This window comes from Pygoscelis adeliae, unplaced genomic scaffold, assembly GCF_000699105.1.
Source record: "Pygoscelis adeliae isolate BGI_AS28 unplaced genomic scaffold, ASM69910v1 Scaffold1, whole genome shotgun sequence".
Classification (NCBI taxonomy): Eukaryota; Metazoa; Chordata; class Aves; order Sphenisciformes; family Spheniscidae; genus Pygoscelis; species Pygoscelis adeliae.
Genome location: NW_008824051.1, coordinates 4,980,825 through 5,005,755, shown reverse-complemented (window position 1 = coordinate 5,005,755; position 24,931 = coordinate 4,980,825). Strand labels below are relative to the sequence as shown.

General features: G+C 43.7%; 1 protein-coding gene across 1 annotated transcript in view; it reads right to left on the bottom strand.

Moving 5' to 3' along the window:
- Window positions 1–2,273: 2,273 nt before the first annotated feature.
- Window positions 2,274–24,931, bottom strand: part of CAPN8 (calpain 8) — a 30,162-nt gene continuing 7,504 nt past the window's right edge. Inside the window, exons 3-21 of the mRNA XM_009333664.1 lie at window positions 21,326–21,444; window positions 20,075–20,208; window positions 19,574–19,742; window positions 18,593–18,676; window positions 17,699–17,784; window positions 16,267–16,341; window positions 15,424–15,584; window positions 14,546–14,721; window positions 12,517–12,528; window positions 10,575–10,786; window positions 9,962–9,998; window positions 9,226–9,291; window positions 8,235–8,292; window positions 7,590–7,654; window positions 6,274–6,342; window positions 4,898–4,976; window positions 3,872–3,988; window positions 3,193–3,251; window positions 2,274–2,297 (exon numbers count right to left, since the gene is read on the bottom strand). Coding sequence (XP_009331939.1) covers window positions 2,274–2,297; window positions 3,193–3,251; window positions 3,872–3,988; window positions 4,898–4,976; window positions 6,274–6,342; window positions 7,590–7,654; window positions 8,235–8,292; window positions 9,226–9,291; window positions 9,962–9,998; window positions 10,575–10,786; window positions 12,517–12,528; window positions 14,546–14,721; window positions 15,424–15,584; window positions 16,267–16,341; window positions 17,699–17,784; window positions 18,593–18,676; window positions 19,574–19,742; window positions 20,075–20,208; window positions 21,326–21,444 — 1,802 coding nt within the window. The remainder of the gene's footprint in view (window positions 2,298–3,192; window positions 3,252–3,871; window positions 3,989–4,897; window positions 4,977–6,273; window positions 6,343–7,589; window positions 7,655–8,234; window positions 8,293–9,225; window positions 9,292–9,961; window positions 9,999–10,574; window positions 10,787–12,516; window positions 12,529–14,545; window positions 14,722–15,423; window positions 15,585–16,266; window positions 16,342–17,698; window positions 17,785–18,592; window positions 18,677–19,573; window positions 19,743–20,074; window positions 20,209–21,325; window positions 21,445–24,931) is intronic.

The following is a 24,931-nucleotide window of genomic DNA, read 5'->3' as shown; positions in this document are numbered from 1 at the left end:
TGAGCAGTTGTTCTCTGAGACCTGATAGCCAAGTGCTGTGCTCAAAGAACAAATGAAAGAGGAGGTGGCTCCTCTGGTGCTGCCTGCTTCCCAAAGATAAAGGAAGATAGAGTGCAGCACTCTGCCCATCCTGTACGGGAGGGTGAGAGTCTTTGAGATAACTGTGAGAATTACTGTGGTGGGGGCATCTTGCTTGATATAAAGGGAGAAGAACTGGGAGCATGCAATGGATTTCTGTGTATATTTGAGTTTTCCCAGTCCTGTTGAGAGAGGCCTCTCTGTGATCGTAATTGGAATGAACTCATGAATAGCACATGTGAGCAGAAAGCAAATCCAAAGCTGCAAGCAGTTAGCTAATCCTGCTGCATGGTTAGTAAGGAGACATGTTGCATACTCAAGATATAGGGCAGGGAAGGACATGTTCATCTTACTGAACAGGCAGAACATTCACTAGAAAATTCTCAAGGTTTTGGAGACCTCAGCTTGCCGCAGGTAGCTCTCTCTTCCAGGCAGGTGGAGGTACGTAGACATCTGTTGTTGGTCAGCAGGCAAATATCTACTATGAGAAACTGGTGGCAACCTAAGACAGCTGCGTGCATGTCATGACCAGTGATAGGTGCACAGGGACAGTAGGGGAAAGCCGACGGTTCCCCTGCTGGCTGTTTTTATCCTGCAACCCGAACTAAAAAGTATTTATTTCTCTTTTACTGGGACAGGACCTCTAAATGAGAGCAGTGAATACCATCTATTAGAAAGGCAGAGCCACACACTGAAACAGGTCATACGTCCCTTTTAGTCAGACAGCTGTAGCCAGCACCAAGAAGAAATGCTGGGAGATGTCAACTGGAGGCTTGGGGGCTGTCACAGGGCATTCTGTGTTCAGAGACGGGAGCCAAACAACGGCTTTCTTCCTGCTTAAAGAAAAAGCTTAGGAACAAGCAGGCATGGAGAAAGGTCCCTCTCAAACACAGCACTGAAGAGAGAAGGGGACAGAGCCTTGGCCCCACATTTGCCTTGGGGACACAGATCTCTGCCTGCACTCCTTCCGCTCCCGGGGGGAAGTGTCAAAGACATATCATCTCGTCAGATCATTACTGCGAGTTACAGGAATATTTTCTGTAAATTGCTAAAAAAGACTGCTAGATTATCTTGCCTGCATTGCTGTGCTATTACTCTTTATAATACTGTGAAATTAAATGCAGGGAGATTTATTTTAAAGGACAAAGGTTTTACAACCTAGGAAAGCATAGCACTGTTAGCCAGCGACTATTAGCTTCAGTTTCTTCTTTAAATTGTGATCCACATTAGCACATCCCTCGCACACTCAAGCTCCTGGACCCCCTACACGTACATTTTATGTTCCTCTCCTCACGCGTGCCTTCATGAGCTTCTGGGCTCCACTCACTCACCTCCTAAAACTCCAGACCCCACCTTTGGGCACTGAAGTACACATATGGACAAGCATTCATAGGAGAAAAACTCAGCTGAAATAACTGCCGCAACTTGCCTATGGCCTTCCATCCTTGTTCCTTTCCCTGGAAGACTGAGCCAAGACTCCTGGATGAGTGACATCATGTTTGTGTAATTCCCTATGCATCCTTGGGGCTGTGTCCGTGCTCGATTCCCCTGTGCTTTCAGCAGCTCATCATCTGCCTCTGAGCTCTGAGCTCCCAGCTTCTGTGGATGCCTGGCACAGCCAAAGTGGACAATCGGCTGGGAAGGGTGGTAGCCAAAGCAGCAACACAAATTTTGGCCACGCTCTGGGCATGCAATGGATTTCTGTGTATATTTGAGTTTTCCCAGTCCTATTGAGAGAGGCCTTTCTGTGATCGCCCACTGAGCATGGGTTTCTCTCTGTGAAACATATGCTGGACATTGCAGGCAATGGAGATCCCTTCCAGGATTTTGAAAACTGCTGATCTTTGATGCACAGTCAGAAGTCAAACCAAAGCCACCTGGGCCCATCTGCGGTAAGTCAAAATTTGTGACATTTCAGCATGACACATAGAAATACTCTTTGGGCAGGAAAAGTAAAGGAAGTTAAGTTTGGGTTTGTTTGTTTGTTTTATTTGTTTATCTTTTTTTTGTTCAATAGTGTATTTATTTTGTAACTGACAAGAGATCACTTCATTTTTACTTCAAATCACTTCACATAACCTGCCAGTAAAGAAACCAAGTTTCTCTCTCTGCTTTCCGTAACAAGGAAAAGCCGAATGAGTGGTTCCGTGTGCAGAAGAGTCTCAGAGGTCTCTGCTGAATTCATCGACCATGGTTCAAACCAGTGTGCAGCACAGCCACTGAGGGAGAAACAGAACAAGGAGTCAGACCATCTGGAATGTCCACAGGATGCCACCAGGGCAGTCTACCACAGCTCTAGGAGAACAAGCTGGGAAAGGCTGGAGCTGTGTTTTAATCTGTCGTGCACATAGGATCCATCTGCTCTGGAACTTTGTGGAAATTCATTGCCAGGATCAGCCTCAGACATTGCAAGTGGGGTCTCTTCCAAGGGAAGACCAGTTCTCCAGAGTAAGCTGCGTGACCTTTGAAAAATTCTAGGGTCAGAGTATGCAATGTACAATTTCAGCTAGATTTGACTAACTGTGACTGAGGGTCACAGGGCTTCCTGGCCATCCTCCTCCATTTGAGCCAGTCTTCAGCTGAGAGGACTAATTGGATGGGCCTCTTGGGGCCCCTTCCAGCTGTTTCCTGAGATATAGTTGTATTCTGCAAAGGGAAGACTCAAGCTGATTGCTGTTATTACAGCTTCAACAGGATAAATTTGCATTAAAAACAATGCAGGGAAAAAAAAAGACCTGGCATCTCAGAAGGTCTCTTCTAATTCTGGCAGGTCGATGGGTACATTCTCTGCCAGACAAGAACAGTTCCCTGCTGTGTGTTTTCTAATAAATTGACCACTGCCCTCTGAAAGAGTGAAACACACTGTGTAAGCATCTTCTCAAGCAACCTTAGGGGTTTTGAACATATCTTTACTTTTTTGCTCATATAAGGTAAATGTTCGTTCTACTAATCCGGACAAGCCTTCCAAGCTGAAGAGCCTTTTCACATAAATAAACTTGCCCTTTGAATCGCTACTGAGTTTACCACCTATAATAATGATTTTAAATAAATGCATTTTAGCGCGGTCCATTGCTGTAGCTTAACCAGATGTTATTTCAATCTGACTGGCCTCACCTCAGCCAGAGAGAGCTGGATGACTCCACTCTTGTCTTTGTCCAGGAGATGAAACACTTCTGAAAAGCAGAAGAGGGGAAAAAATATTGGATATAAACCACAGAGTTTGGCATGTAGAGAATCAGTCTGACAAAATGTAGGAGTCTGGCTTTTTGCCATGATCTACTGGAAATCTAGACTGGTTCCGTAGGAGCATATTACAGCTGTTCTTCTTTCCTCTTACAAGTCATTTCTAAGCCGCTTCATGGGGCGGAACAGTCAGATCTACAGCAGTAAACTGAGAGTTGGCAGCAGGACAACTATAAAATCTGATGCAGTAGCATCTGGTATGATCCAAGAACAAACCTGTAAATCAGGTCTGAGTAAGGACTGTAAATGATAAATGGTACCATTTATAGGAGGTGGGACTCTTGGGGACCAGAGCACTGACAATAAAGTGTAGATGACTGTAAAGCAGAAGAGCATGATAGGTTATGAAAACATGTCCCCCACGCGCCATGGCCATTCAGACAGGAAGGCTTTTGCTACTTCTCTGCTGCTTTCTCCAGCAGACACAATTTTGCTGGCACCCTCACATTTCTATGCAATTTGCTACATTCACAGTTAAAAGACACCAAATACTTAATGAAACCCCAAAGTTTTCAGGAACTCCCCTTGGCTGATGAACGGAGGCACTTACTGAACAGGGTCTCCAAGCGGATCATACAGGCCACAAAGCCATCAAAATCAATGGTCAGCTTGCTGCAGGCATAGCGGATGATAATGCTGTGCTGCACCTGATCGTTGAGCATGAAGCCTGAAGGGATGGGAAGCACACAAATCACTGACACAGCAGGTTAGTATGCTGTCTTTGATGTGACTTACCCATGGACTGCTGCAGCTGCAGGCAGACCTAGGTGAAAAACTGAGGACTCTTCCTCCCAGAAGGTCTGTTGGAATCCATCACCCACCTCTGTTGTGGGTCCTTTCCAAAGCCCATTGTGCTGGGTGAAGAGAGGCATAAAGTTCTCCCACAGCATTTTGTCAGTCTGCATATTTCACATAGTTTCACAGCATAACCAGTCCTATGTTCCCCAGATAAACCCCTAATTAGCGAGTCTTGGTGCTGCAGCTGAATAGCAGTGATTGCAGTAGAGCCAATTGCTCACATAACACATTGGGCTCTATTCAGGCCTATGTTAGTGCTATTTCTGTCTCTGGATCACTCACATAGACTCCACAGAGCACAAGACAGATCAAAAAAACAGTGTTTCTCTAGATACCCCTGAGCTGGCAAGCGCTGCTCCAAAAGCGAATAGCACGCATCAGAGAGGATATCGTTGGGGCATGTCTTGATCAGGCTTGCACCTTCTCTGGTGTAGAGAAAGGTGATGGGAGGAAATGAAGGAAAAAGAGGATTTGGACATAGCTTTGAAAGAGGACAATTAGATTAGGAAATAATGATGCCAAAAATAGAGCAAGTAATAATCAGATGGATAAGCAATGATCACAGCATGGACAAAAATATCAGTGGTTCATAATGCAGAACAGAGGATGGGTTTTGATGTGTATAACAGCTGTGACTGTCAGGAAGGGAGAATGGCACTGGCAACGCTGTGATCTAGGAGACGGGAGGGAAGCAAAGCCATTAAAGGCTCCACTGTTCCTCTGATGTTTGATGGGGGGACTGCAGTGATCCGACGGTGTCCCCGAACAGCATACTCACCTGCCTCTCTGAGGGCATTTCGCATCTCATGGGAGTCGATGGTACCGGAGTAGTCACTGTCCACTTTCTTATAGATCACCTGCAGCAGAGGAACGAGGGAATGCGGAAACAGCTTTTCAATGTGTGCCCACGCAGCAATGTGATGGTGCAAGCACAGGCAGGCAGGCTTTGGCTTTCATGCCTGGGTAACAACGGTAGTGAAGACATGGTAACATGAGGCTTGCCAGGAGGTAGCAGCCAGAACGAAATAACCAGGGATCCTCTAGGGCTTAACCTTGGTTTGCTAGTCCACTCTGCAGCCCGTGCGCTGCCATCCTCCCTGCTCCTGTAGCTAGATTAAAGCCAGGACATTCGTGCCTACCTCTGCTGCATCCACACCATCACTCTGCTGTGCAGACACAGCCTCAGGTTTCTGATGGCTGGGACATGGGTTGCCCCTACCAGCCCAAGCTCCTACTCTTTGAAATGTTAATGAGCAAGAGAAATGTTTCAAGTAGCTACTGGCAAGCAAGGCAGACCGGGAAACATGTTCCCATGGGCTGGCAGCCTGCCTGCCTTTATGTTACATGGTGGCAGACAGGCCACTGGGGAAAATACCCCATCACTTGTCAAACACTGCAACAGACAAAGTCCATTTTGCTTAATATTTCACACGACATGATGGATGCTTCCTACTGCCAGTAGGTTTGTTATTGAGAATTAGAAGCCACACAGATCTACAGCTCAGACTGGAATTGGCTCTTAGGGCTTGCTCTGCCAGCACCAGCCTCAGGACAGAGGCAGTGCCTCCGGCTGAAGGAGAGCTGAACATCTCCTCGTGAACCTCCAGGACAGATGCTCTGTGCTAACCAACATCAAGCATGGTAGCAGCAGACTTGCCCAAAAGGGATATTGTTAAACAAAGAAGGTCCAAATTTGACCTTCCTTTAGACTGCTTAATTCTGGGTGCACTTCTTGGAAAATAATTCAGCACTTCTACAAGATTTAAAAAATACAAAGTCAGGTTTTTGTAGGTCCTAAAAATATGTGTTTCTTGTGTTTGCTGGTGCTCAGCTGGCAATGTAACATATCACAACAGCAGAGACATGTTCATAAGAGCTTTAATATAGCAGAGAGCTGTCTTTGCCAGGAATGAAAGAGGGTTAATCTGGCTTTCCATAAGGTACTGCAAATTATGGAGAGTAGTGGGGCCAAGGTGAAAGAGGATCTGCTTGTGTCCTTTTAAATCAGAGGTGTTTCTGAGCCCTGGAACAAGCTCCAGCCATGAGAAGGAAGGCTTCCAAATATATCTGCCTGTGGTGGCTTAACCCTATCTCAGTTCTGGATCTGTACTTCAGAGCTGAGAGGGAAGGGGAGAGTCAGAAATATTATGTTACCAAATACTTTTGAATCTTCATCCAAAGAGTCTTGAATTCTACAAGTCCCAAGGTGCCAGTCCCATTGGTCTGGGGATGTTAAGGCATGGTTCAAAAATCAGGATTCCTCTATCCTTAGCAAAACTGGAGAGCAACCAGTTCTGATAAAAGCAAATCACCCATCACAGTGTCATCTTAATGCCATATTCATTCTCGTTTGTAATGCATCTCCATCTCACACAGACATGCCCACAGCTTTACATGTGCTTAGCTAAAGGCATGCCAAGAATTTCTAGGCTATCTGCACTCTCAAGGAATGATATATGGGATTGCTAAATATATAAGCACGACTAGATCCACTCACATTTTGTACAGTTAACAGTAGATTAAAGCCCTTAGGGAAACAAAGCACTGGCCTCGCAGCAGACAAGTGTTAGAAAGCAGACACAGGAACTGTGAGTGAACAGGGAGAGTCAATGGTAGGCTACACAGCCTTCCCCCGTGTCCTTCAGGGCCTTGAATATCCCTTCCTGTGGAAAACGATGCAGAAACAAGGAGTTCGCCCCCATCATGCTGTACTTATTGAGTTGCCCTGTTGGGTTTGGGAGGCTGTGGAGTGTAGGGCAAAGGCATCACTTCTCCTAACAGCTGGTGATCCACAAGATCCACAGCTAATCCCTGCTGACCTCAACGTGACTGCGTCATGAGACCAACATTAGTCTGCATGGCAATCCTGGTAGCATGGCTCTCGACCTTCCCAGTGCACTGGCTACCTTCCCAACACGTCAAAGGAGTACTGGGCAGATGTGCTGACCTCTCCTTTTCCCTTGGCTACGCAAAGCTTATTAGCTCCTATGCGTCCTACAAGCTATGCAGAAGGGAGGGAGGCACAGCATGTACTCATAGCCTTCCCCTTCTGAACAGGCTCTCCAGCCTTCCTCTGCTGCTTTGAGCTCTGTGCTCTATAAGCAGTACCGGACTTAGAGGTGGAAGTTGAGGTTGTGCTTAAAACCTGCCTCCTGCCAAGCACGCTGTGTATGCATCCAAAACTGCACAGGTGCATCCAGGCAGAAGGTCCCTGCTTCTCCTCCCTGCTATTTTTAGGGAAAAGTTTAAGCAATGAGAGATGCAGAGCAGGTGAGAGAAGCGGCCGATGATTAAATGGTTCAGGTTTCTACAACCCTGAGCTGATAGAGCTGCTTGGCTGAATTTTATGCCTCCAGCCTGGACAATGGAAATGTAAACTTAAAAAAAAAAAAAAAAAAGCCTATCGTCAGGAAGTTTTGCAAAGCAGATCCAGAAACTTTAAAGGTGATGTAATTATGTTCAAAGGATACGTCTAAAAGGCTGATCATCTCCCTGCAAGTGTTAATGTTGAATCCATCACTTCTAATATCCTTTCCTGTAAAAAAAAAGAAGTAAAATCCAAGTCAGAAATACTTTTAGGCAAATATTTTTCTGCAGACAACCTTGGAGATGTCAGCCACCTTAAAATCTTGTTAGCAAAGTAAATGCTCTGCCATTTGTTCCACAATTTCCCTTCAGCTGATTAACATGGATTTTTTGGCACTGGGGCAGGGGATGCTATTGGTCTTGGGGGTGGTAAGCCTCTATCTGTCCACAGAAGTTATGCAGCAGCATAATAATACCTTCCCATGGTGGTCCTCCCAAGAAGGTACAGGGAATATAGTGCCTCTGCAGGACATCGGCTGGCAGCTCTTGGAAGGGAAGCACCAGGTGGTATTTTTTCCCTCCATATTAGAGGTTCAACAAGCCAGGAGAAACTCAGCTAGGGGCGGACAAAAACTCAGTTTTTCATCACCCTTAGCTGATAGAGCTGGGTTTTGCTAGCACAGATCCCATCTGTGTGCTGATGGACCCAGGCACAGACATTGATTCTGACCAAAGAGCAACTTTATGTCTCGTCATTTCAGCATGTGCCTGTCAGCTCCATTCAATGGGCACTACATAACGTAACTTACTCTTTGCCAAAACCCGGTTTAGGATAGTTTGAAGTTCAGTTGCAGTCACTTCACAGTCCTGGACAGAAAACATATTTTAGGTGTTAACACGAAAATTATTTGAAAAAAACTATATTCATTTGCTGTCAGACATCTGGGGACTGTTTTCCTTCCAACCCTTATCTAAGGCATGGAAACCTTTAATTTTTTTCTAACACTTTACATTTACTATCAGACATCACATGGAGGAGATCCTCAGAAACCATTAATATATCCTAGCCTTTCAAATGGGAAATAAGTGGTTTGTTAGGTGCCATGGTGACATGACCCAGTAAATGTTAACTTTTTAACAGGTTTGACTGAATTGGGTGACTGCCTTCTTTCTTCGCTGAAGAGGTTCAGGAGGGCATTTGAGATTTTTCAAGCTTATGGAAACTACAGCCAAACAATACTAAAATTGCCCTCTCAAAACTCAGAAAGGTCTTTCTAACTAACAGGATGTTTTCCCTCTTCGGTGCCAGTGGCCACCTGTTCATTAAGAGAAAATCTGACATGACAGCCACAGGCTAGCACAGCAGGGCTTTGTAGATACTGAGATTTGTCAAATAGAGAGAAAGTTCAGCCAACAGTTTTTCCGATTCCCGGGGCTTCTAAACAAAAAGGGTGGAATTGGCCAACTACGCAATTGTCCGAATTACACGCTAACTCCACAGGTCATTTACTTCACCACAGGGTAATATTTTCACAGTCCTTACTCCCGTCACCCCTATTTTCAAGGTTACTCCATGCCCTGCATTACCGAGGGAACAAATCACATTTTGCACCAATAAAAGTAAAAATGTAGTGAAACTGTTCTATTGTAAAATAAATTGAACTGAAAGTGTGAGTTAATAAAAGGGGAGAACTGCTTGGTTTTTTGAAGACTAGACAGTAAAAGGAACTGGCAAGTCAAATATTTGCATAATCATAACAAAGAGGTCCCAGTCTTTTTCTTTCACTTTAATCCACTTACCTCTCCAGAGAGCTTTTGAAACAGAGTCTTGAACTCATCATCTATATGTTTGTTATCGACATGAGGCTGGAGGAAAGAGATGACCGAGAATGTGGTTTACAAGGTGGTTCTAGAAAGCGAGCTGTGGATATCGTAAAGCAGCTTTACAAGGGACTATTTACAGCAACGGAAAATGAGCACTTGCTCTGCAGCAATGGCAAAACAGAGGCACTACTTAAATCACGACTAGCCAGGGGCTGACTCCATTTGGGAGTAAATACTTTCTAAGACTGATGAAAACGTTTTCTGCTACCAAAGTAGTTCTGTAAAATAGCTGCAGTGAAAATGTTGCTGCACCTGGCCATAGCAATTCAGCAGTTCCTTGGAAGTCTCCTTTTGCAATTTCTCTTGGGCTTCAGGAAGACTACTTGTTTCTATAAGAAGGATCATTCAGTGCCCTCCCCGCCTTCTTCTACCTGTACTAGATGGAAGGGCAATTTAATGTGTTTCAGCCCACTCTACAAGGGTGCCGTTTCTGTTCCACATGGGCCCAGGTACATGAAAATGCATGTGAAACTAAGCCATGGAGATATGTAAAGAATCCCTATAACCAAAAAATATTTTTCCTGAGCACAAACACATACTGTGATCCCAGCTCAGGGGAAAAATAAAAACTCACCCCTGATTTGCCCCTACATTATGAAAGAAAAGTATGTTAAAAAAAAAACCCAACAATCGGCCCAGTTAAAACATTTACCTCATATGGTTTTGCAGCCACCACATCACCAATAATCCTAAGGAAAAACAGAAAAAAAAAAACAAAAAACCAAGAAACGACAAGTCTGTCATTTGCCCTTAAAATAATTAGCAAAACAAGCTAGTTTAACATAAGGTGTTACCAAATGCATAGAATGAGCCCCCAGGTTTCCTGCTTCTTACACCTCTGTCTGTCCCACCTCTTTGAAGATATTTTCCTTGGGAAATCCAGCCTTGTTGTTCTTGTCTTGTATCCAGACTCCTGTTTTTTCATTCAATGGCTGCTATTGATACAACTCTTTTTAAAACCATCTCCTCATCATCATACTCCCAAATCCTGCACTCTCTAATTGTGGGAACTTCTACTTCACAGACCTGAGGGATCTAGTTACCACTTGAGTGCTTGCTGGAGGCCAGCTGAAGATCCATGACTCTCTACCCATGGATGTCTGTGTGTCACATATGGTAGACTACATAAGAAAATAGGTCCTAGAAATGGGCCTATATTGCTCGTTAAGGGAAAAGATAGAGCACGGGATGTGGGTGCAACACCTGACCTTTTCCTTTATGTGCCTCACCAGCAGAAGAGGAGGCTTTACAGAGGAGATACGCACTGTGTTTTGGCCTGTTTCTCAGAAAAAACTCGCAGGCAGAACTCTCCGTTTTTGTAAGGCTCAAAAGTGGATGGCACAATGAGGTACTCTCCCCGGGGCAACTTCATGCGGCTGGAGACTTCACGCAGGTTGACATAAGGATCAGACCGGGCTGCTGGTTGGTTCCTTGCGAAGAAAGCACGGTTCATATGAATATCTGTGTTATTTTCCAGCTGTGGGAAATGTGTTTTGTTAGAAACCATTTGACAATTCACTGGCAATCCAGCCACCCTATTTCAATTTCAGTGTTTTAAAGCCATCCCAAGTTTTTTCTTAGCGTAAAATAATAAATCCATGAGCAATAGTGTAAAAGGTAACCACCAGGGTTCTGTCATGGGAAACAGCTAGGTGGATAATTAGAAGGGGAAGGTACCTTCCTTTATAAAGATTATCTTTTCACATGCCTCTCTACAGTCTGTGATACAAAATAAATAAAAACATCATAATGTGTGCTCATAGCTGGTCAAACTAGTACCTGCTGTACTTAAGTCGTCCATGTATTGAGCATTTTTGCTTTCACAGGCTGCTCGTGAACAAATTTAAATTTCAGAATGTTTTTGAGCAATTTATGGTACGGGATAGATCTAATTGCATAGCACTTGTAGTCTCTGATTTATTTAAACAGACAGAGAATAATAGTAAACAGAACACAGTAGTAGTCACAAGGGTGAGACTTTTGGGGCCACATTAGATGATTTACCCAATTTCTATTAGTAATACTAAGGGTATTCCTTTGGATTGTGTGGAATAACATTTTCCTTAATATCAATATACTATTAAACAAGTGAAACATTGCATAGCTCACAAAACAAAACACCAATGTAACAAGAAACAGTAGTGTAAGAATAATATCTCTGCTCTAAACCTCCTATTCATGACTTTTGCTCCACAGGGATGTCTTTCAAAAAGTGTGATTCAATGATCCAAAAAAAGTGCTGTGTGGTTGACACAGGGTGGGGAACATTGCATATGGATAAGATTTCTGGTTGTCTAAGATCAGAGCATACAAAGATGTTATCAAACATTTTGCAATCATTCAGTTTTTCTGTTGTAAACTGTAGAAAAATATGGGGTTTTTTCCTCTTTTGTTCTGAAGATAAGATTGGATTTGTTATTTATTCAACCACCCCATCCTTTCTCCCCGCTCAATCTTAAGCTAAGTGGGACTGCAAAGATTAAGCCAGATCCATATCTTTTTCAATATATAAAGTTCATTTTCTCTTTGCATCTACAAGGCTGTTAAAAGAACACAGTTAATTGCTACATGACTACACGTTCATTTACTGAGAGAGAAAAAAAAGGCTGAAAAGCCAAGGAAAAATTGGCAGCACAGGCTGCTGGACCTCAGTAATGAGTATAGGCTATTCCTACCGCCAGACACCCCTGGGGTCTCTTTCTTCAGGAATGAAAATCTCTTTACCTCAGTATTGACATCTGGGAGGATTAGGAAAGGTCGAGCGGGGTTTGTTCATTACCAGGAGCCCCAACTCAGGACTTTTTATAGACTTCTTTTTATAAAAAGAATGGATCCACAGAGTTTGGCATTTCTTCGAAACAGCATTAGCTACATTTTCTCGATTTTAGAGCACAGAGAACCTGTCCTGCCTTCACCTGTACTAAATAGACAAATTCTGACCTCTGTTATACAAATTTAGTGGAAGCCAAATTTCAACAAGTATAAATGAAGTCAAGATTGGGACTCAGATGTCTGTAATAAAGCCTTGTGCCCCAGTCCCTTGGAAATGGTTATTCAGAACTTGAGATATTGGTCCAGTGATCCAAGAACAAAGCTCTCCAGAAGAGCTGTCATTAGTAAGGAAGAAGTCTTCCTGGTAGCTAAATTCTCCAGTGCAACAGGAGGTGCCCATCTGGAGGCTAGAAGTCTTCAGTAGAGACTACATACCTCCTGAGGAATCTGAAAGGAAGATAAAGAGCCAATGTTAAAGGTCTGCTATATAACCGCATCCATCATTAGAAAAAAAAATAATCAGATAAAGCCTCCTTCAGACACGTTTTTTTCATTTTCATTTACAACCACATATTGTAGTATCAGTTATACATGAAGTTCTAGCTTGTGCTAGAGCTGTTCCAAAGGAAAAACAGGATCTTCATCCAGAGGAATCTATACAACAATTAATTGCTTTTCTCCTGATATGGTGTTGTGAATTATACTATTGGTTGGAAATATTTGGATAAGCCTTTAAATGTTCAGTCAGGAAAGTCAACAAGTTAGCCCCACTTTGCTAACCAAAACCAAACTGAGAATTTATTACAGCAGACCTAAAATCTACTAGTCTACTGTTACTGGAATATGATGAAAATATAAGGCTACCATCACTAGCAATCAATCAGCCTGAGGATGATGAGATTGTTGTGAGGCAATTATAACGAGTAACAAATTTCAAGATTTGGCCCTTCCTAAATTAACTAAATTGCTATGTTAATTTGTACCTCCAAATATAAGGTACCTTTTCCAAAAGAAATTAGTTGTCTTGAGAGCACAGATTCCAGTGAGAGCCAAAGAGAGTGTCCTCCCAAGTCCCAAAAGAGCTTTTGAAAATATCACCCATACAATGATTCTGGGGCCTGAGATGGCCCCCTGAGAACTCAGGTCTTTTTCGTTATAACCAGCATACTAGAAGGCCAGGAGCTCAGTGATGGGCACACTTACGGTTATTGTCAATAGGCAGTTTGAGCTACATGACTTAGAGAAGCTCTGCAGGGCAGGTAGACTTGAGCATACATCTTTTCACCTTCTCCTGCACAGAGATCTGCTTTAGGTCACCATCCATGCTGTCCTAACTGGACCTCCTCAGCCCCAGCATCAGCTGCAATGACGTAAATCTACAACAGTGCATGACCCAGGTAACTTGGATCATACCCAGATGTCTACCTGAGATGAGTTAGCAGCCACATCTTTCAAAAGAAAGTCTTCATCTTGTTAAGAGTCACCAAGTCTACCGTACTATGGAAAAGATCACAGAGGAGGCAGATGGGATGAAATAGACGTAAAGCAAAAAAGCTCTGCTAACTTCTCCAGGGTTGTACTCAGTGATATGAGCAGACAAACATCCTTAATGTGCAAATTCAGAATGCCAGTAGGCCAGGGTGCTTGGCACCACACAGATGGCAACTCAGAAATGGGCTCGGTGAGAACCATTTGTGTATGCAGACACTTAGGCACTAGGGAAAACCTTTCCTAGTTTGGAACCATCCTGCACAAGATATATTAGCAAAAGTCAGCCATTCCCATCTGCTCCCACCTGTGCTGCTTAATGAATGATCTTCATCCAGTGGAATCTATACAACATCTAATTGCTTTTCTCCAGATATGATATTGGGAACGATAATACTGGTTGGAAACTTTTATATTTCCTTCTCTCCCCTCACATCACAGAAATTAGAGGTGACACTGTAGATTTTTTCCCCGCATTATACTTTTAGAGACAGAAGCAACACTGGGAGAATCAGGAAAAAAAAAAACAACTAAAATTACTGAACCAGAACAATAGCATGGTAGACAATGAATCAAAACAATTTTCAAATGCAAGGGAAAAATAATAAAAAAAGAAAGTGACTACTGAGCACTAACGATAGGCTGTAATCAGAAACACTTATCTGGAATTGCCAGGCACCCTGAGCCTGCCCTCATTCAGATTTTGTGAGAGGGCTCTCAATGAGACTGTTGCTGAATTATTGCCTCTAGGTTTACACTGCTCTCCTGTTAAAGTGGGACAAAAACGGAACCTTAAATTTATCTGAATCTTCCTGTATTATGTGGGTCAGGAAGAAATGAGAGAAGGATTTGAATCATCTTGCAAAATACAGTTCTTATTGAAGTGTAGTGCTGAATGTCAAGATGTAGCACATTGCTAATTTTTTCCAGTGTAGCAGAACAGGGAATAAAGCCTTTAATCAGGAACAAACTTTACCTGATAGAGCGAAAAACCAATACTAAGCAGAGCTTCTCCCATTTTCTTCTGTCTCCTGCGGTTCTTCTGCATCAAGCCCACCAGTATAGTACAGCACGGCTCATTCAAACTCCCTTCGTGGCCATCATCTGGTTCGTCCAACCGGATTTTAAACTGGGGATTGGTCCAGTATGTCGCTAAGAATTCCCAAGGTGAGACAAAAGGGAGGAGATTTTGCTGTCATTGTAGCCAACATGGCTGTCACTAGAATTACAGAGAATATCTCTTTGGAAGGACTTTTGCCTGGAGTTTTTCCATTCTTTTCCTTTACATTATATGTTTTTATGTTTTCACAGCTATGCTAAATATCAACTGGAGCCATGGCAAATCAAAGCACGAAGGTATTTCCTGGGGAGTAATGACCAACAGGGAGGAGCTGATATCGTTAATTCCAGCCAGTCATTTGTCTCCAGGAAAAGTCCTTGGCCGAGGCTGTTATTGTTGCAGGACTAAATGCCAGACAGCCTCTCCAGAGGTCTAACCTGAAAATGAATGGGAAGCAACACTACCACTGAACTGTGACACTTTCCTGGCCTACCCAACCCTTCGGAGGATTACTCCAGTCAGTAGCAAAAGCCACGTAAGCAGGAAAAGCAGACAGAGAAAAAAAAACTAATACAGCCATGAATTAACTGCTTAGTGGGTTGGTAATCCCCGAAGAGTAAATAAGTGTGAATTAGATCTCGGTTTAGGCTGCCAAGCTTTTGCTTATTATCTAAATCCTGCAGAAAGAGCTGCACCTCCACGCCCTTCCCACCGAAGCCCCCTCCAGTTCACAAGCATTTATTTTCATTGCTGTATTGGTATTTCACCAAGTGCTCACTCGGCTGGGTCTCCACCTTGGTAGTTCTGGCAGCCCCCAGCAGTCGAACCCCGTCTCCACTGTCCATTAAACAGGGTCATGTCCCATTTATTGACCTCGTTGCTTGTCAGCGTGTCAGGAGTCAAGTTGCAGATCTCAAGGCGGGTGAACTGCCTTTGAAAATCTGAAAATGCCATCCTGGTGCACAAAAAGACCAGGGTTAGTCCATCAGCCTGCAACAGTCGAGGCGAGTGCAAATGGATGTCTCCCAACAGGGCAGCAAACGCCAGTACTACAGAGCTGCCCAAAGCCCCATTTAATTGAACTCTGAAGCTTGGAACTGGCTTTTGGGAAACAAAATTTCCTACTCCCTGAATGAGCTGTATCTCCTGGAGGCAATTGTTCTCTCATATAGCTGATTGCACTGAAAGACAGTGGGCGTTTATCTTTCCAGTCTAGGACAGAGTGGCATGGATTCAAGTACTGATCCATATAATCAGCTAACCGGGATGGGCTTTCCATTAGGTCTGGGTAAACAGACTCTTCCCAAGCTGGTAATCTAAACTTTTTCATTAGTGTGTAGCATTTAGGCAAAAAAACAAACCTCAAAATATAGAGCAGCTGAGGTTCATTCTTGCCACCTCATTAATTTTATTACCATCTGGTCTCTATATTTTGGATAAGCACTGAGTTATGCAAGCTCTAATAAAAGGTAATATTTGAATGGGAAGGGAGATAAACAAGAGGCTAACAACACACACATGTCATTATTAACCCCCTTGGTGCTGGCAGTTTCTCTCCATCCAACTGAAAAGATTGCTTAAAAAGCATATGTGTGCATAAAATGTCCAAAAGATTAAGCTAACTGAATGATTCTCACCAAAACTCTCCATCATCTACTTGCTTATCCAGCACCTGTTTTACTTTGGGATCAACGTAATTCCACTCAGGAGCACTGCAAACAAAGCACAAAAGCAAGCTGTTCAGCTGTTGTATTTTATTCTACAAGATCAGAGAGTTAGGCTCTGTCTTCGGGTAGAGCTGATAAAGGAGTATGTATTTCTTCAACAACTAGACCTTCTGCCCCTCCCAATGGCGGTACACACTGCAACCTGACTATACAGGGCTGGAGTCAGGCTGCAACCGTATTTGCAACAAATAAGCCTTAAACTGAATCATCGCTGCCAGGTGCCAGAATGTACAAATATTGCAGACTGGCTGGATTAGGTAACACACAGCCTGAAAGTTGGGCAGAGCTTCTCCATTGTAAGATCTGTTGGGATGCCTGATAGTCTCCCTAGGGAAATGATATAAGCTCCGCTGTTGGGGTCACCAAAGAACAAGAAAGCAAAAAGGTGGGATTAGAAAATGTACTGCAGAAACCAGCATTGCTCCTTTCCCATTCTGATGTTACTGTGCAGCAAGCTGGCTTCTGCTCTGATCTGCTCCCACGTGACGGTACAGTTCTGCACCTGCCTCAGCAGGGCAGTCCCATGGTAAAACAGGTGCAAGAAAATCAGGATGTGTGTGTGCCTGAAACACTTTATCTTGGGGCTGAGCAAAGCAGTTCTGACAAAGGTAAGAATAATTCTAATGTTTATCTCTGTTTTCTATCCGTAAGTGTTATACAACATTAGCACTGGTATTGCAGTCAGTCAGGACAGGAAACTGAAAGCTCAAAGTATTGCGCGAAAAAACATCATGGCCCAAATGAAAGTAAAATTTATGCCATTCTAAATATAAAAAGAGGTGTTGTCACTGCCATTCTCATGAGAGTCCAAGGTAGTTGAAGCCCAGACAGTTTCTGATAGATTTTCAAACTTCTGGGTCCTTAGCTTAGTCAACATCCCTATTTTTTCAAGATTCTCCAGTAAAAACCAAATACTGGTCTGATTTAGAGCACAGCAGCCTTAGAGTTGAAGCAAAGGCACAATGGTTTAGCCCTGCTGTATTTCCCAGAATAGGATTGGTTTGCATATCCTACTAAGGTCCTGGCACCAGCAGCAGGATCAATCTGAGAAAAGTCATCTTGTAAAATAACACGGATGTGGCTTGCATTGGGCTGCTCACAATTAAAACGTGGGCTGTTCTCTTTTATTAGACAGCTCTGCCTGAGGCAGGGAAGAATGTCCGCTGGGCAGAGCAGATCAATATCTAACCTTGCTAATAAATTAATAGTGTTTTATTCCAACTGATTTAGTATCTCTCCTAAATGTGTTTTGTGATTGGATTAACTGCATAGTCTCAATTTAATTTTTAAAAGATACCAAAATACACTGAAGAGAGAGAAGCAGGGCCATATAAAAACCTACTTATCACTCCAAGCTCCAGTCCATTCCACTTCACCCCAGGGATTTCTAAGCCTCATTAGTTTCTCTGGCCGTCCTCGGTAATCTACCTAAAAGATCCACAACAAACAGAGCCTGAGCACTTCCATTATTCCAATGATCACAGGGCAATTGCTTTTCAGACAGGATAAAACACGATTTGTACTTGAGTGATGCAGTCTATTACAATTTGCAATAGCTAAAAGACACCTAGATACCTTCCACCCTTATTTTACATTATCCTGTGCCACCAAGTAAGCCATTAGCTGCAGCACGCATCATTTCATATAATGACAGCAACCTGCAAGGAAAAACATCAGCTGCAAGACAGCAGAATATCTACATCCTCAAAAGCAGGAGACATTGCACAACACAGCAAGGTTGGAAAGATGTTATTTGGCATGGACACCTCTGTAATGATTCCAGTTTCAGAGGAGCAGGAGTATTTAGGGCTCACTGTGAAGGTGAGACTAACAGAGGAGTTCATGAAAGAGGCTTTTACTCCTTTCCCATCAGCGCTGATTGGCAAAGTACACGCTCCCCCCTTATGCAGTAGGAACACGTGGGGAAACAGCTGCCTCCTCTCCTGTTTCTCCTTCCCATACCCTCCATTTCAGTAACAGCTTGGCCCATCTTTACATTTTGTATTCCAGTCTGTTGGTACAACACAAGTTGCAGGCTGCACAATATACACTATATAACTACCAGTACAGAGGTTTCAGCCTAAGTACTACAGATACTTTCTTTTTCTGTAAGAGGGTGCATAAGGTAGCAACATTTCTATTTGGTCAGTCACAGAAAGACATCAGAAAGTTGAAGGCATTGCAGTATTGCAACCCCAAGCTGTTTTGTATGACGGCCCTGGAGAGGCTGGCTTACCTCTTCTGCTCCAGTGACAGAGTAAGCATGTCCCTTTACCAGCTTCAGACTTGTAATTGCTTCTATTTCAGCTGCAGTAGTTATCTGGGGCAATAAAATTATATGCATTTAGGACTATATATTGTGTACGAACACAGCTTTCATGAGCAAATTAATATGGGGGAAGATATCCAAAGTGGTATGCACAATGAATATCAATATTCCTGATGCAAAGTGTATTAAATAGAGGTGAGATCCACAGCAAAAGTTCACCTCCACAGTTTCATGCCTTTAAATATGCAGTCCTAGCACAGCAGAGATTCAAGAAGGTACAATGAAATCTAAATCTAAATCCGATTCCCAGCTCAGGTAACAGATCCAGTTACCTGCAAAGATGTGTTCATGTGAATTCGGCTCTAGCCTGCCTCAGTTCAGATCCAGCACATCAAAATTTCAACTCTGGTAATCCTATATGCCATGAACCAGGATTTCAAACAAGATAATGAAAAGGGATGTGAAAGGTGTGGAGTTTCTAAAACATGTACAAACTTCATCTGTAACTTGAGAGAATTTGTATTACAGGTGTCAATAATCTTCAGGATTGAAAACCAAAGCCAGAATCAGACTACAGGCTACAACAAAGTATCTCAAAGAGTTTGTCTCTGGCAGTTGTGTGTCTGGAGCTGAAATTACACAGAATTTGAATGAGAAAAGGTACTCAGAGAATGAAAACGGAGTTCAGGAAGACCAGTCCCCAGTTCATGGCTCAAAGTATTATCACAGGCTGACTTGTAAAAAGGGAGGCATGACAAGAGTTGGTTATTTAGAACCTCATCCAAAGTTTTTTATAACTGAAATCAATAAAAGTCTCCCATTAATTGTAGTATGCTTTTAATTCAGACCTTCCTACCTATGTCTAACATTGGTCCAAGCTTTTGTTACAATATGGACCAGAGCCCTGAGAAGAGGAGCAAGGAGAGTAAAGCGGCGGCAGTCTCTTACATCAATGGAACAGCCAAGCAATGACCCAGCTCTCAGAGCCTTCTGGATGATTTGGTACAGGTTTGAAGGAGCCCTCCGCAGCTCATAGGACTCGGAGATGCCTCCAGTAAAGTCCTCAAAGCCCTCCATAGTGGACCCTCCTGTGAGAGCTTCATAAGAGCCGTTCAACCTGTGGGGGAGATGACAAGAGCTATATAATGGGCCATCTTCACTTGTAAGCATTGGTACTGCAGAAAGAAGGGTTCATAATTTAGTATCCCTCGGTCTATGTGATCATCAGTGTGACCCGGGGCACCAGAAGTAAAGCCCCTTGAAACAGACAGTTGGCAATACCCTTTATTGCCAATTTATATTTCCTCTTTATGGACCTAGAGGAAACTGTAAATAATGGGTGGAATGGAGGCTGCATTTGAGTGAAGTGCATTGTGTCTAACACCACAACCGCCTGGGCAGTCAACTTCTGCAAACCCAGGAGCACCACCTCCTGCTTAGCCACCGTACTTGGCGTAGGCCTTCTCCAGTAGCGCGCTCCAGAACTCATTGCCTTCCTCCGAGTGCACAAAGAGCAGCTTCCCATTCTTGGTGGGCAGCCTGTCGTCCACCACGACGTCCACCCACTCCCCGTACTGCCAGAACTGATGAAAAGAAGAAAGGAAAAGATGATGAGGGCGGCTGTGCACATAATAGCTCCACACTACCATCTTCCTACCCCTTCACTTGTCATCAGTTCCCCCTGGATAAGTCACTGTAAGGTTTCATTCCCATGTTGGAGTCCTCTCCCTTTTAACAGAGGCAAACTCTTCCCAGCCCTGTGAAGCACTGAGCAGGCTTCTTAACGCTGTATTAAATTTTGCTGATAGGTAATATTAACAGCAACTTGTTGCACATAACATCTGGAACACTCTCTGTGCTCCATGCAGAGCTTACGTGGTAGAGAGTCCAGAAAGCTAGCCTGTAGACAGGATACTCTAAAGTCTCTTTTCTTGTCTACTCTTTCAAGGCCCAATCTGCTGGATAAAAAACCAATGCCCCTGTAAAAATGCTGCAAGGAGAGGTCACTCAAAAAGGAAGCACTCAATAGTGCTAATCCCTTCTGAAAATACTGGGAAATGTGTGAAATGTTGCTAATGCTAATTTTTTGCCTGAACACTAGAAACATTTACTCCAGAATTTGATGCAGTCCTGAAAGGAAAGAAGATAATTCACACAATAACCCCTCTGCTGAGATGATCTGGTGGAAGGGACAGGTATGTGCTCCGTAACATCTGTCCTCACCAAAACACCTCCTTTAGCTTTGCAGAGTGAATCCATACTGCTCACACCTGAGCCTAACCTCTAGTCAAAGCAGGCTGGCTCAGCTCCAACACACTGGGTCTGCAGGCAAGGAAATCCAGACAAAGGTGCAGGGAGGGAAGGGAAGGAGGAGAAACCGCATCAGCCTGAATTCACTCTCGACAGTCGGCAGCGACAGAGCTTGGTTTGACTCACGTGGCGTGATGGTGTACAAAACCTGTATAATTCACCAGAGCCCTATCAGCTGTAAGACAGCAGAACCTAGCCAGTGAGCGGGTGTCACAATGTTATTTAACTCTGCTCTTCTTTTCTTCCCCGCTTCCCCCTCCCCCCCACACCAATTTCACTTACACACTGTAATTCTTGAATATTTAGCTTGTGCCAAACACAAAAAAGCTGCTTTTAGCTAAATACTAGCATTTTCCTCTTTTATTTTTAATACTCTGATCATATCGGTACCTGGAAATGAAAGATGCCAGCATAGTCCTTCTGGAAACTCTGAGCCTGGGGAACAACACGGTACAGAATATCTGGATTCAGAGTGAGAGATGCAATGGCAGCTAGGAGCCAGCAATCACCTAAAAACACATACGTTACAAGGCAGAAAAGTTAATTAATAAATAGGGGTTTGCCAAGCTGATCCTTACACCATTATGTCAGTCTCCCATCTAGACTAAAATGCCAGCATTAAGTGCTTTGCAAGGTCCTGCCAGACTCAGTATTGGTTCAGCAATCGATTCTTGTTTTGTTGTGTTATTTATCTCTTTTGCTCATTTTCCACTCACCCAGACCGCATAGGTCTCTTGGGGCCTCTAAGGCTGATCATGGTGGTAATTTCAATGGTCTAGTTTGGACTTTGCTATTTTTATTTGTTAATGAAGCTGTGAAAGCAGGCTGCTTTATCTAAGCTTGATAATGCCCTCAGGAGACCAAGAACATAGCCAGACAGAAGGCATTTGAGGTATGTGGGTTGCAAAGCCTGGCTGGGCAGTACAGAGTTAATGACCTGTGGTACTTTAACTAGACCCAAGCCACCACACCTGGGAGGAGCAAGGGCTTAGAAAGTCTCCAGAAGAGGGCAAAAGCTCTAGGTTGATAGAAGGGTGGTGGAACCTCCATTCCTATCTTTTGATAGGATTCGATGGATAGCAGGAACATTTGAGTGGTTATTCCTTAGCCCTTTCTTTGAAGGTCTGAATTTGAACCAGTACTTAGGGCTATTGCTACAGATTTGCCCATGAGTCTAATGGAAACTGAAGTCTCCTGGGAACTCTGCAAGGAGGCGAGCCCTTTCTCTGCGCGCCGCCCCCCCGAAAGGATGGGCAAGCTCAGCCCTTGCTGGAGGCCGGGTGTCTCGCAGCTCGAGCTGTTTGCTGGGTTACCTGCTTGTTGTGGATTGGAGGCTGGGTAAGTGGAAGCCTCTATCACACCAAAGGTGCTGTGCCTGGGAAACTCAGTGACTCGTGGGTTTCTTACTGCATACTGCAAACAGTAGGAAGAACTTTTGTGGTTCTGTGTTATTTCTGAGGTGTGCAGAAAGTCTGGGAAAACAAAGCTGCTCTGAAGGTACTAACATTTTCCTGGTTCCCTGTGGGTTACCTGTGCCAAGACATAGTCTCTTTGTGCAGGTGTATATTCTGCAGAAGGAATTGGCATAACAGCTCTTGCTTTAGCAGAAATAAGCTAGATGAGACACCAAGGAAAGAGTTTAATCTGTAGCATGATTTAATATCTTAGAGCGGCAATTAACTCTTTATATTGACTTGGGCTTTATGATTTAGTGTCATGATTAATGTAATTGCAAAGGTAATATATGGGGACTTGCCTGGTGCTGTGTGCTCCCTGCTGCCTGTACCCCGCTGGGAGGTACCCAGATGCCTCCTATGAGCTGAGCAAGAAACAGCTGTTCCCAGTTAGGCAAGCAGTGACTTGAGAAATGCCTATAAAGTAATGCCCCTGGTGTGATGACCTGTAACTACCTAAGCCGGCTGATCTGATATGGGTGCAAAATCACGATCCACCCGGTAGGCCAGCCCAGGCATTTCCAGTGAGGAGGGAAAACCTAGTATTAGTATGTGAGGTGCCACCTGAGCCTTCCTTGAGGATTGCCCTTTGTCATCCTGGCTGCCACATTCAGGAAAGAGCATTCAAGCTGGAAGGGGATAGAAAATGGCTGGATTACCTGCTTCTCCCCGTCCACCTGCATTTCTTATGAGAAGAGGTTAAAAAAAGCTTGTCCTGCTCATCCTATGCAAGTGAAGTTTGAAGGGGAAGTGTGAGGTAGGTTAAATCCTACTTTGCGGAAAAGCTGTTTGAGCCAAGAGCTCTTACTTGAAAAGTAAGGTTTCCTTTGCAGAAGAGAAGATAAATTAAAATAAAAGGGTTGTGAGATGTTTAAACTGGAAATAGGAAAAAGTTGCTGCTGTGCATATAGAAGAGAGAGTCTAAAAGCCTCAGCCTCTAGAACAACTATGAGCAAAAACCTTCCCAAGCTCATCTTCAACCTAGCTCTTTCACAGATTATTTTGCATTCTGTGGGAGAGGGCTCAACTCACTGGCCTGGAAGGTTCCTCCCAGCCTTAGGTACCTATGTATAAAATAAGCAAAATTGGGAGAGCACAAGGCAGGAAAAAAGGGATTTAAGAGCCTCCTCTTTCAAGAAAATATAGCTGCAGGAAAAAATGAAACTGAGAACACTCAGACCTGCTTTGTATCTATTTCTCTGAGGCTTTCTTTGGTACAGGTGCATGCCTTATGCTGTTATAACTCATGCTTTTGCTTGGAGAGGTAGAAATAATGGTGATAAGTCTGGGGAATGGCTCTCCAGAGGAGGAAGATGAAAAGCCTTATAAAGTTAGAACTGAAGCCCTTGTTTTTTCAACTACCCTAGATTTTCTTGCTGCCCTGGCTGTTCCTGGCATGCTGTGAGGCACAGAAGACTATTTCTGAAAAGGTGGCAGGGTGGGGGTCCTCGTGTCCCTGTTGTGTCCCTCCACCCCCAGTGAGACCAGAGAAGGTCTGTCGCAGTGACGAGTTGGTACTCTTCCAATGTGCAACGTCTGGAAGGGTTTCCCTTTCCTGGTGCAGGCCAGGTTTTTACAGCCAGAGAAGAAGAAACTACTCTGGGCTTTGCTGAGGATGGTATATGTTTGATGCACAATTAGGCAGAAGAATCAGTGAAATGAGAGGGATTTCCTTAAATACGTTATTTACTTCCCTGACTCAGAACTAAACAGTTTCAGAATCTCATCCCCATAAGATGCCAAATGCAGCGTGAAATCCTTTACAGCTATCTTACAGTATGAGTTAACTTCTTAGCATCTGGGAGTGCCATTGGCACTTCTGCCTCCCGCAAACGTGCCACGCAATCTAACCTCCCGGGGAAGCATTAGGGGGAAGTCCGCTCAAAGCATGCGTGGAAAGAATTGTATTGAAGAATTGCAGTGGTGCACTTGGCCTTAAAAATAGCTATGCCTGCCTTGAGCAATGCAGAGTCCTGTCTCTAAACCTTACTTGGAGGCCTAATATGTTTGGCTAAGGTTGTGGCTGAACAAATATTAACTGTACCCTCCGAAAGGAACTAGCTGGGAATTGGCTGCTGTGCAGTAACTTGATAAAAAGGAAGTTTGCATTGGGTGCCTAGATGCAGGAGGTTTGGGGCCATCTTTTATATACAAGCGACGCGTTGTATCAGGTTCTTGTGATATTGGCTTTAAGACAAATTAAAGAGGATGCAGGAACCTGTCCATACCAAGGAGCTTCCAGGATGGAGCCTAAACTGCACAGGTTGCTTCTTATCTTCTTGTACACCACAATGGGATCCTGGTGTATTAAAAAGGTTTCTCAGCCCTACTGGATAATATATTAGTAGTTCTAAAAAAGTACAAGTTGACAGTACATATTCCTTTTTTTCAAAGTTCATCATCGTTTTGCCGGCAGCAAATTTCAGAGTTTTGTTTGTGGTTATGCCTACAGTATAGCGCGGCAGCTTATGTAGGACTGCTCAAACTTGTCCTGATTCAGCTGCAGGTTATGAGTCATCTTTCAAACTGTGAGGAAACTATT